Source organism: Panthera leo, chromosome C1 (assembly GCF_018350215.1).
Source record: "Panthera leo isolate Ple1 chromosome C1, P.leo_Ple1_pat1.1, whole genome shotgun sequence".
Lineage (NCBI taxonomy): Eukaryota > Metazoa > Chordata > Mammalia > Carnivora > Felidae > Panthera > Panthera leo.
In genome coordinates this window covers 36,254,586-36,267,135 of record NC_056686.1, presented here as the reverse complement: position 1 = coordinate 36,267,135, position 12,550 = coordinate 36,254,586, and the positions used below count along the sequence as shown (strand labels likewise).

Genomic DNA, 12,550 nt, shown 5'->3' with positions numbered 1-12,550 from the left:
AAGACATGAGCCCTCTTCATACATGCTAAATGTTGGTTCTCATTGTCACTTGAGGACATTGAATCAAGAACTTTGCACCTCTTGAATTGAATTACTTGAAGAGTACTTAAGGTCAGAGACCTGCTGAGCCACATGAAACCTAGGTGCATAAGCATTGCTCATTCAGACATTCATGTGTCAGCTGATTGGATGAGACATGTGAATTTTGTGCTTTCTGCACCATAGCAAATAATGAAGCTGTTAAAAACCATATAAGTAATTATTGTTTCACTTTGTCATTTTGTGGTTAAAGATTTAGAAGAGTGTCTTATTCATGAGTTTGCTTTTAGATATAAAGTAACCTGATTGTTAGAATAACATTTTAACATTTAATTTTTAGGACCTATTTTATCAATGAGGAAGATGAAAACCTGCCCCATTATGATGAGAAAACCTGGTTTGTTGAGGATATCAATCGAGTACAAGCAGAGGACTTGCTTTATGGGAAACCTGATGGTGCATTCTTAATTCGTGAGAGTAGCAAGAAAGGATGTTATGCTTGCTCTGTGGTGTAAGTCTTCTCTGGGGGGTTAACCTTTTGAAAACTTTTGCATTGATTAATAGAAACTCAGCCCCTCATCAAATTCAGTTAAAATTATTTCAAGTACAGTAATGAGGACCCATGGTTTAGACCATTAATATTTGTACAAGGAAAACAGTTTGTTGCTTTAGGAGAAATGATATCTGAAATTCTTTAGGGGATTTTAATTTTTTGAAAAAATTAAAAAAAATTTTTTTAATGTTTATTCATTTTTGAGAGAGGGAGAGAGAATGAGTGGGGGAGGGGTAGAGAGAGAGAGGGAGACACAGCATCTGAAGCAGGCTCCAGGCTCCAAGCTGTCAGCATAGAGTCCCATGCTGTGGAGCTCCAACTCACAAACCATGAGATCATAACCTGAGTCGGAGCTTAACCAACTGAGCCACCCAGGCACGCCTGGGGGAATTTAATTTAAATGGTAAGTAGATTAGGCCCTGCAATGTTACTACTGGATTTCAGGTATTTGTGAAAAGTAATGAGTTCTTCAATTGAAAAGATCACATAATTCTTTAGTAGTCTCCTCATGTCTAATTTGGGCTTCAGTGTCAGTTTAAGTAAGGCTTGATTAAGAACTGTTTTTACTTCAGAAGAAAAACTATATAAATTTTATACTTAAATAGTATTCTGTTGGGGTACTGATAGAAAATATTGGGTATTTTCCATAAGATGATTTTATGACTTTATTTGGAAAAGTCTATTCTATTAGTTTCCTTTTTTAAAAACAGTTTTTAATGTTTATGAGAGAGACAGAATGAGAGTGAGGAAGGGGCAGAGAGAGAGGGAGACACAGAATCCAGTGCAGGCTCCAGGCTCTGAGCTATCAGCACAGAGCCCAATGTGGGGCTCGAACTCCCAAACCGTGAGATCATGACCTGAGCTGAAGTTGGACGCTTGATTTCCAGTTTCTTTGCATTGTGGTTAGAAATCATATTTTGTGAGATTTCAACATATCTCTCAACGTTTGAGACGTATTAACGTTTTAAACGTATTGAGACTCGTGGCCTAACCTCTGGTCTATCCTGGATGATGTTTCACGTGCACTTGAGAACAATGTGTATTCTGCAGTTGTTAGGTGTAGTGTTCTGGATAGATCAGTGAGGTCTAGTTGTTTTATAGTATTGTTCAAGCCTTCTGCTTCCTTTTTGATCTAGATCTACCCCTAATCAAATTTTTTATCCCAAATGGCAATAAGGATCAGAGTTGAATCCCTAACCTACGAATACAGGCATTGCTGGCTGCAGGTCTTTAGCCTGAGAAGGCTGTAGAGTTAAGCAATTTCTTCTTAAGCTTCTTTATGATGTCATTAACAAATTAAAATGGAAAAACGAGTGAGTTCCATGTGTGACTTCCTACTACATAATCATGTGAATTTTGCTATAAGAATCTCCTAAAAAACTACTTAAGCAAATGTTCTAGGTATATTGGGAGATTACTGTAGGCAGAATGGCTGGTAAACAAGTGGAAGTCTTTGTGTTGCCAGACTTTTGCTTACAGCCATCCTCAGCATGAATGCCAGCATGATATTTGACTGCAGGTAGTTTTCATAAGCAAGGGAGCTCTACATTGCTGTGGACTTCAATGTGGTCAAGTCTGAGGCTAAAGGAAGGAGAAAAAGAGTACACCTTCGCAAGAGACTCAGCCTAACCATAGGTCACGAGTCTCAGAGTATGTTTAAAATGTTAATATGTCTCAAACATTGTGAGGTATGTTGAAATATCACAAAATATGATTTCTAACCACAATGCAAAGAAACTGGAAATCAAAAACAGAAATTTGGGAAATCCTCAAATGTCCGACTTCAGCTCAGGTCATGATCTTGCAGTTCGTGGGTTCAAGCCCCGTGTCGGGCTCTGTGCTGACAGTTCAGAGCCTGGAGCCTGCTTAGGATTCTGTGTCTCCCTCTCTCCCTCTGCCCTTCCCCTGCTTGTGCTCTCTCTCTCTCAAAAATAAACAAACATTAAAAAAAAAAATCAACAGAATATATACTGCATTAATAGGATAATGGACAAAAATTACATGATTATTTCAGTAGACTCACAAAAAGCATTTGACAAAATCTAGTGTTCTTTCAAGTTAAAAAAGCACTGAACAAACTAGGAATAGGAGGGTACTTCCTCAACCTGATAAAGGGTATCTATGAAAAACCCAGAGCTAATATACTTAATGGTGAAAGAATCCTTTCCCCTAAGGTCGGGAAGAAGACAAAGATATCCACTCTCACCACTTCTAATTATCATTGTATACAAGGTTCTAGTTAGGGTAATTGGGCAAGAAAAATAAAAATAAAAAGCATCCAGTTTGGTAAAGAAAATATAAACTATTAGAGCTAAAGTTCGGCAGGGTTGCAGGTTAAAAGATCAGGATTCTAAATACCAGTAATAAACAATCTGAAAACAAAATGAAGAAGGCATATAATATCATTTGTAATATCATCAAAAATACCTAGGGGCGCCTGGGTGGCGCAGTCGGTTAAGCGTCCAACTTCAGCCAGGTCACGATCTCGCGGTCCGTGAGTTCGAGCCCCGCGTCAGGCTCTGGGCTGATGGCTCGGAGCCTGGAGCCTGTTTCCGATTCTGTGTCTCCCTCTCTCTCTCTGCCCCTCCCCCGTTCATGCTCTGTCTCTCTCTGTCCCAAAAATAAATAAAAAACGTTGAAAAAAAAAAATTAAAAAAAAAAAAAAATACCTAGGATTAAAACTATAAAATGTTATTAAAAGAACTTAAAGGGACACCTTAAATAAGTGGAAAGACCTCCTCTGCTCATGGATTAAAAGACTTAATATTGTTAAGATGGAAATAACTTCCCAAATTGATCTACATGTTCAATGTAATCCCTATCAAAAATCCCAGGGGCATCTGTGTGGCTCAGTTGGTTGAGCATCTGACTCTTGATTTTGGCTCAGGTCATGATCTCACAGTTCGCAAAATCGAGCCCTGCATTGGGATCTGTGTTGATAGCATGGAGCCTGCTTAGGATTCTCTCTTCCTCTCTCTCTGCCCCTACCCTGCTTGTGCACACATGTGTGCTCTCTCCCTCAAAATAAACTTAAAAAGTTAAAAAAAAAAAAAAAATCCTAGCTGGATTTTTGCAGAAATTGACAAAATGTCATGAGAGAGCAAGGGATCTAGCACAGCCAAAATGGTCTTTGAAAGAATAGAAAAAAGTTGAAATCCTGATTTCAAAACTCAACAAAGGTTTAGTAATAAAAATCCTGAGGTGCTAACAAGGATACAGATGTAGATCAATGAATAGAATTGAGAAACAAGAAATAAACTCTTACATTCATGGTCAGTTGGTTTTCAGTAAGGGTCTCAGGACAATTCAATGTGGAGAAAATAGTCATTTCTAACACATGGAGCTGGAACAATGGGAGAGCCATGCAAAAGAATAAAGTTGGACCCTTGCCTCACACCATATATAAAAAATAACTCAGTGGGGCACCTGAGTGACTCTCAGTTGGTTAAGTGTCTGACTTCAGCTCCGGTCACGATCTCATGGTTCGTGGGTTTGAGCCCCACATGGGGCTCTGTGCTGACAGCTCAGACCCTGGAGCCTGCCTTATATTGTCTCCCTCTCTCTCTGCCCTTCCCCCACTTGTGGTCTCTCTCAAAAATAAATAAACATTAAAAAATAATATAAATAAAATGGATTACAGACTTAAATGTAAGAGCTAAAGGTACAGAATACTTAGAAAACATAGGCATAAAAATCCTTGTGACTTTGGATTAGGCAATGGTTTCTTACAAACCAAAAGCACAAACAACAAAAGAAGAAATAAATAGGGGCACCTGGGTGGCTCAGTTGGTTAGGCATCCGATTTCGGCTCAGGTCATGATTTCGTGTTTTGTGGGTTTGGGCCCCGCGTCAGGCTCTGTGCAGACAGCTCAGAGCCTGGAGCCTGCTTCAGATTCTGTGTCTCCCTCTCTCTCTGCCCCTCCCCTGTTTGTGCTGTCTCTCTCAAAAATGAATAAACCTTAAAAAAATAAATAAAAAAAGAAGAAATAAATTCGATTTCACCATAACTAAAAACTTTTTTATTCTTTTTAATGTTTTATTTTTGAGAGAGAGCAAACATGAGCAGGGGAGGGGCAGAGAGAGAAGGGGACAGAGGATCTCAAGTGGGCTCTGCACTGACAGCAGAGAGCCCAGTGCAGAGCTTGAGGTTGGACACTCAACTGACTGAGCCACCCAGGCACCCCTAAAAACTTTTTATATCAAAGGGCACTATCAAAGTGAAAAAACCCACAGAATAGGAGAAAATATTTGTAAATCATATATCTGTGAAGCAACTAATGTCTAAATCATAACTCTTAACAGGAAAAAAACAAATGTTCCAATTTAAAAATGGGTGATTCGGATAGACATTTAAACAAAATGTCACGTACAATTAACATACAGTGTTATTAGTTTCAGGTGTATTATATAATCCAACAATTGTATACATTTCTCAAAATTCACCAAGAGAAGTGTACTCTTAATCTTCTTCATGTATTTCACCCATCCCCCTACCCACCTTACCTCTGGTAACCACCAGTTCTCTGTACTTAAGGTTCTGGGTTTTTTTTTAATCTCTTTTTTCCCTTTGTTCATTTGTTTTGTTTCTTAAATTCCATATATGAGTGAAATCATATATAGTATTTGTCTTACTCTGATTTCACTTCGAATCATACCTTCCAGGTCCGTCCATGTTTTTGCAGATGGTAAGATCTCGTTCTTTAATGGCTAATATTCCATTTTGTATGTATGTGTATGTATCTCCCATATCTTCTTCATTCATGTATCGATGGACTTGGGTTGCTTCCATATCTTGGCTATTGTAAATAATGCTGCAGTAAGCCTGTCTTTTTTTTTTTTTTTAATTTTTTTTTTTTTAACGTTTATTTATTTTTGAGACAGAGAGAGACAGAGCATGAACGGGGGAGGGTCAGAGAGAGAGGGAGACACAGAATCTGAAACAGGCTCCAGGCTCTGAGCAGTCAGCACAGAGCCTGACGCGGGGCTCGAACTCACATACCGTGAGATCGTGACCTGAGCCGAAGTCGGACGCTTAACCGACTGAGCCACCCAGGCACCCCAAGCCTGTCTTTTTAAACAGCAAAGGAAATCATCAACAGAACAAAAAGGCAACCTACTGAATGGGAGAAGGCATTTGCAAATGACATATCTGATAAGGGGTTAATATCCAAAATATATAAAGAATTTATACAATTCAACACAAAAAAAAAAAAAAAACCCAAATAATGCAATTAAAAATGGGCAGGAACATGAATAGACATTTTTGCAAAGAAGAAATATAGATGGCCAACAGACACATGAAAAGGTGCTTAACACCACTCATCATCAGGGAAATGCAAATTAAAGCCCCAATGAGCTATCACTTTACACTTGTCAGAATGGCTAAAATAAAAAATGCAAGAATCAGCAAGTGTTGGTGAAGACATGGAGAAAAAGGAACCCTTATACATTGTTGGTGGGAATGCAAATTCATACAGCTACTCTGGAAAACAGTATGGCAGTGGTTCCTCAAAAATAGAACTACCATATGATCCAGTAATTCCACTACTGGGTACTTATCCAAAGGAAATGGATAGACATTCCTGTAAAGAAGATATATAAATGGTCAGTAAGTCTATGAAAAGATGCTTCACATCATTAGTCCTTAGGGAAGTGCAAATCAGAACCACAATGAGATACTACTGGGATGATTATAATAAAAAGGATGGACAATAACAAGTGTTGACAAGGATGTAAAGCAATTGGAACCCTCATACACTGCTGGCAGGAATATGAAATGGTGTAACCACTTTGGAAAACAGTTTGGCAATTTCTCAAAAAGTTAAAAAGAGTTACCATATGACTCAGCAGTTCCACCCCTAGCTCTATATCCTAGCTCTGTATCCAAGAGAATTAAAAACATAATCCATACAAAAACTTGGCAAATGTTTGAGCAACATTATTCATAATAGTAAAAAATAGAAACAATCCACTTGTCCCATCAGTCAATGAATGGATAAATAAAATGTGGTATATCCAGACAGAATATTATGCGGCCACAAGATGAAGTAACTGATACAGGCTACAACATGGACGAACTTCGAAAATGTGCTAAGTGTGAAAGAAACCAGATACAGAAGGTTGTACAATATTGTGTGTTCTATTTATGTGAAATTCCAGAATAGGCAAATCCATATAGAGACAGAAAGTAGGTTAGTGTTTGCTAGGGTCCAGGGGGAGGAGGGATACAGTGTGACTGCTAATGAGTACATGGTTTCTTTTAGGGTAGTGACAATATTCTGGAAATTTTTCCACAACCTTGTGAATATTCTAAAAATCACTGATTTGTATACTTAAAAAAAAAAAAAAGGTTCTCTTTCTAGTGCAATCTTGCCTCACGAAGCTTCACAGCTTAGTGATTATATGCCACCATCCATTTTCCTTCTGCCATGTCTTGGTGGGAGGTGAAAGGTGCCTCTGTGATAAGTCTGTAAGGGGGGTGAGGGGACACACATGGATGTGACATTTTACAAATTTACTGCTAAACCTCTTCCTTTGCAGAAAAATTGTTCAGACTTTTGGTCATTTAGGGTCTCTTTATCATCCCTGCTCTAATTCCCTGTGGTGTTTGTGTGTTGTGTCTTGGCAGTGCCGATGGGGAAGTGAAGCACTGTGTGATCTACAGTACTGCTCGGGGCTATGGCTTCGCAGAGCCCTACAACCTGTACAGCTCGCTGAAGGAGCTGGTGCTCCATTACCAGCAGACGTCCCTTGTTCAGCACAACGACTCCCTCAATGTCAGGCTTGCCTACCCTGTCCATGCACAGATGCCCTCGTTCTGCAGATAAAGAGGGAGTGGGAAGAGAGGTGGCTCTCTAGCATTTTTTTCCTACAGTTTTTATTAGACTATGAGGGCATTCTTTCTACGTAGACTGCTTGTTTTGCACAAGAAGTGATCCTGTGAATGTGGAGAGGCCGAGAAGCAGCCTGCCAGGATGGGGGCACAAGAAGCCTGAGCTTCTCTGAGACTCCGCTCTGCCGCTGCACCGACATAGGGAGCTGGAAGCAGATGTTGTTTTCTGGAAAGCCTATTTCATTGGGGTTTTTGTTTTGTTTAGCCAGGCACCCTCAGCGGAACGTATTAGGTTTGATGGGGGTGGGGGTTTATATCTTGGAAATCTCTGAAGAGTCCTTGTCCTCTTTTGGTCTTCGACTCTGAGAATGTGGCAGGGGCATGGCTCTTTGGGGAGTTCTGTTTTGATCTGGCAGTCTCTCTTAACTTCCTCCCAAAAAGAAGTCTGTTTTGGTTCTGTGGTAGAATGGCATTTGGTGAAAAAGACAACCAAAGGAAAATGAGGAGGCTTGGGATTTCATTTAGAGAATCTTAGTCAAGGGGGTAAAAACACCTTCAACTGGAGGTACTTTATTAACTAACACAAGTTAGGCGTCAGCATCTCAGTGGCTCCTTCCTCTAAAGAAGCATTATGTTTAGAAACCAAATTGATCTCAGCAGAATAATATTTGTTGCCAGACTAAGGTCTGATGGAAAAGACAGCACTAGTATCTGAATGCACACTTCTGTACCAAAACTTGAAAGGAAAACTAGAATTTGTTAGTTTTAGCAAACACTAAAATTGGTCAGTGCAACTCCTTCTGCCCCACCCTTGTTTCTCAGAGATGAGGAATAGTGTTCTTTTTGTGGGCATGGTGAGCTTTGAATCATAAAATGAAGTTGGTGCTTGTGTGGTGTTTCCTTAAAAGAATGATCTATTGTTTGAAACCTTTGTAACTTGTTTGTATGAGTAAAGAAAAGGTGCAATCCAGTGCTTTTAGATGGCTTGATATACCAAATAATGATATAGAACAACAGTCTTACATGTGCTTCCCCAAGTTTAAATGCCCTGCAGAAACAGTAAACGTGGTTTAATTTCCCTTCATCTCCCTCTCCTTTGCTGGGTAAGGCTTAGGGGAGATCTAGGTGGCTAAGGTTGTAGCAGGAAGGGAGCCAGACTGTTGTCAGGGACCTCAATAATTCACAGACCCAGAGGCTGGGGGTCATCTACATCACCCATGTGCTTCCATACAGTGGTTTCTGAAACTTTTGCAAGGAGAGGAAATAATGGCTTGGAGTTTAGACTGTTAGTAAAAGCCATCTGGAAGTTTTTCACTTTGCCTTTTTGTGAGCCTGCCATTAAGATGATGTGCACAGACTGTCCTCATGCTTCAGTGGCCCTGATTTTAGGCCAGGAATCTTCTGCTCCATGTGGTTTAAACCTTCCAGCTGAGTGAAGCTAGCGAGCAGAGTTGGAGGCAGGCATCTACTCCTACCTCCATTATGCCCCACCCCCATCAGTCCACACTCATTCAACAAATAGAGTCCAGCTGCCTCCAAGCCAGTCCTGGAACCATAATAGGTTCAGAGTGAGTCAGCTGTTTGAGTCCAAAGCTGTGCAGTCAAGCATCCTGGCTGAGCTACAGAAGCAGCCAATATCTGGGTCTTGGTACATAAGGCTTACCTAGGAAAGTTCTAGTTTGTGGGATGAAAGAAAGAAATACTGCTTTCCCTGAGCACTTATCTTGGTGACAGGGTCTAGAATGGACCATGATGCAAAAATAGCTTACAATTTTTGGAAAGACCTCCAGAGTTACTAACAATGAGGATAGGAAGAAAAGGGCATATCTTTGGTTTTTCTTTGGTTACATAGCAGTTTCAGGATTAGGTGAGGCAGACAAATGAACCCCTCCCTCCAGTGTCCCATTCTGACTTAAGCCCTTAACGATAGCCAACTGCACATCCCTTCTCCACATTGCCAGCTTGAAATCTTGCAAGTTTTACTGAGTAGTATCAGCTTAGTTGCTGCTAGGCCTTGTACCTGGTATTGAACCAGCTTAAGCAGTTGGGTGCTCAAGATTGGGTGCAAGAAATCCCTCCTTTCTGGTACTAAAATTTAGTGAGTTCCAAGTGTCTCTTCTAAAATAAAACAGGAGTAAGGATACATGCCTGTGACATTGAACCATGTGTTGCTCCTTTTCAGGCAGACATTAAGGGTGTGTAGGGAGAGAGCTAGCACCATCTAATATTTACACTTCGAATAAGGGCTGGCTTGTAGAGAAGGACTCTTCTTTTTTAGTCCTACATTCCTTCACTTTTTTCTTCCCTGTTTTTTTATTCTTGAATTTGTTGCTTTGTGGGAACTAAGGCCTTAGGGATCATTTGAGAAATTGGAAAATATCTTTTCTGACTAGTTGCCACATGACTTGCTTGATCCTGAGCCAGTGGAAATGGCATAGGGGACCAGTCTACTAGCCACTTGGAGGGGTAGCATGCAGCTCTTTTACTCCATGGTCCTTCATCTGAGTGTAGCTCTGTGTCCTGTCCCATGATTTGGACCCTGGGACTCTCTCTCGGCATCTTAACTACAGCCTCACTGAAGCAGGGAGTAAAGAGACAAAGACCAGAGGGGCTTGTTGTTTTTCTGGCTAGGGAAGCCAGCCACCAGCATGGAAGCAGCTTGAGGCTTGCTGAACACAGGTCCTAGGCCCATCTTTTCCAGGCACAGATTTCATCACAGAACAGTCCTCTTGGTCTCCTCCTGATCACAGATGCTAAATTTTGGCCAGGCCTCAGGACTGTATAGGCTAGCTGTGTCCTTACCACTGATTTGGCCAAGGTTGAGGACTTCCTAATACCACCTTTACTCCATCTCCAAGCCTTGTTGGGACCTCCCACTTACCTTGGACCTCATGTGCTCTAAAGGCATTGATAGCCAAATGTGGTGTCTTCCATAGGTCTCCTCTTCTTGCTGCAAGGAACCAGCCCCATGGGTCCTCTTGGGCCAAGAATTGCATCTGGACAATTCTTGGTTTTTGAGGTGGTCTTTGTTGCCAGTTAAGGCTCCAGAGTAGGCCTCTATTAAGGCTTCTGTGGCCTCAAAGCAGAGGGTGCAGACGGAGGCCTGGCTGAGCTCTCTGCTGCCAACTGCTCATCCTTGCTGTAGCTGCAGCCACTTGTGACAAACCTTGTTTCCTTACAAATTCCAGCATGTGACTTTGGTGCCCTGTTGTTACTTGTGAAAAAACTATTCTTCTACTGTCTTTGATGTAGTCAAAAACAAAAAAAACAAAAAAACAAAAAAAAACAACAAAAAAAAAAATCCCAACCATGTAGTTTATGTAAAAATATCTGATTCACAAAGAAGCCAACTATATGTCTTGTGTTGGGACAGTTCATAATGTAGTTCCTAGACCACTTTTGCAAATTGTTCTTGTCACCAGATGTGTTCAGACATTGCTGTGCAGTTGTGGGGGAGGGTGGGGGGAAAGTGATGGGGGAGATACTTTTCAGTCTTTTGTTTATCTTCCCCAAGAGGGAACAGTCTGGCCAACTTGCTCCAGTAATGCAATAAAAACATTGCAATAAAGCACCTTTTGTCCTCATGCTATGAAGGGGTGGCCTAGGGGTGGGAGGCAAGCAGAGGATTAGGGTGTTGAAAGTCCTGAAACTCCCAAACCTTCTCTGTCATGAGCACCAAAAGATTGGTCCTGGGGCTGAACTGGGGCCACGAAAGGCGCTCCTCCTCCCCTCAACAAGAAGAGGAAGTCGCCCCTAACAGGCATGATGCCAACATCTCCATCCAGCACAGGACACAGGGACACTCAGAAACCAACCCCGAGAAAGTTAAATCTGAGAGCTGTTTCCTTCTCGCCCCATTCCTAACTACTAGAAAGTCCAGCTTACAGATTCTCATCACACCTTTCTACCCGGAAATAAAGTGTTTCCAGAGTCTATTCTGGGGGTAAATGTTGCCCAAGGCCCTTGTCACCCTCCTGCCACAGCACTTTGTTAAGATTTCTCTATGTTAGGGACATAATTAACAAAATGTGACCACCTCTTTCCAAAGGACATTGCAGTTTTCATGCAGTCTCTCAGGCCCCACCCAGGTGTGTAGTGAATTACAAATCAGATTGGGTAGTGGGTAGTCCATTGCCCTAAATGATCTTGCCTATGTCCTTTCTCCCCATACGCTAGGAACTGATAGAGGATCTTCCCAGATCCTGAGTTGTTCCCACTCTCTGTATAGGACACTCAAATTACTGTCTCCAGCCTAGTCCTGTCTTCTGAACTTCACCTGCTGTCTGGATATCTCCACTGGGGCCTTGAGTGTCCCACAGGGACTGCAAACTTTGTTTCCAGAGAAAACCTATGCTTGGCTATGAATTCCCTTACTTTCCTACCACCAAACCTAAAACCTATGTCCACATGACTGCTCTGCCTCTCACCTGTTAAATTACAAAAGCTGGCCCTCCTCCAACTAAAAGCTAACCTTACCTCATGTATTTTTGTATCTATTTTCTCCTTCCTCCTCAGGAATCCCCCATGATCAGTTATCAATTCTTTCACTGTTGTTTTCTCTCGACTGGGTCATCTGTTGACATTGAAACATGGTTGGGTGTGTCTCAGTCCACTTCCTGACCTCTACTGAATCCTACATCCCTTCTTCTCTTTGCCCCCCTTCAAAGCCAAACCTTTTTATAAAAACTGTCTAAATCTGTCTTTATTTCCTCTCCTCCACCATCTCAGTTCAGGTTCCATCACCAGCTGAAGCTGCTTCCCTTGAGGTCTTCAATAACCATCATCATTGACTACTTGCCATGAAAAACTCTCCCCTGGACTCCATGATGACTCAGCATCTGGTTTTCCTCCTACATCTCTGTTCCTTTTAATTCTTCAGACTCCTCTGGCTGCCTTCTCACTGATGTCTTTTTCCTTGGCAGTTTTATCCACATCCATGATTTCATCTACCATCTTTAGGCCAATTAAATCTTTGTTTCTCCTGCTCAGTCCTCTATTGGGAGGCACCTCACAGCATACCACATGCAGGGTCACCACTTAGCCCAGGTTCTCTTCTACTGTTTCACATTTCGGGGTGGAAATATAGAATTCATCTGGTTATGTAAGCCAGAAATGCAGCAGTCATC

General features: G+C 41.4%; 1 protein-coding gene across 2 annotated transcripts in view; it reads left to right on the top strand.

The window, feature by feature from the left end:
- The window catches only part of LOC122226940 (phosphatidylinositol 3-kinase regulatory subunit gamma), a 131,622-nt gene extending 120,841 nt beyond the window's left edge, over nucleotides 1–10,781 (top strand). For both annotated transcript variants that reach the window (XM_042950963.1, XM_042950964.1), the window contains 2 exons: nucleotides 380–550; nucleotides 7,221–10,781. In XM_042950963.1, coding sequence (XP_042806897.1) covers nucleotides 380–550; nucleotides 7,221–7,419 — 370 coding nt within the window. In that variant the 3' untranslated portion in view covers nucleotides 7,420–10,781. The remainder of the gene's footprint in view (nucleotides 1–379; nucleotides 551–7,220) is intronic.
- Nucleotides 10,782–12,550: the final 1,769 nt, after the last annotated feature.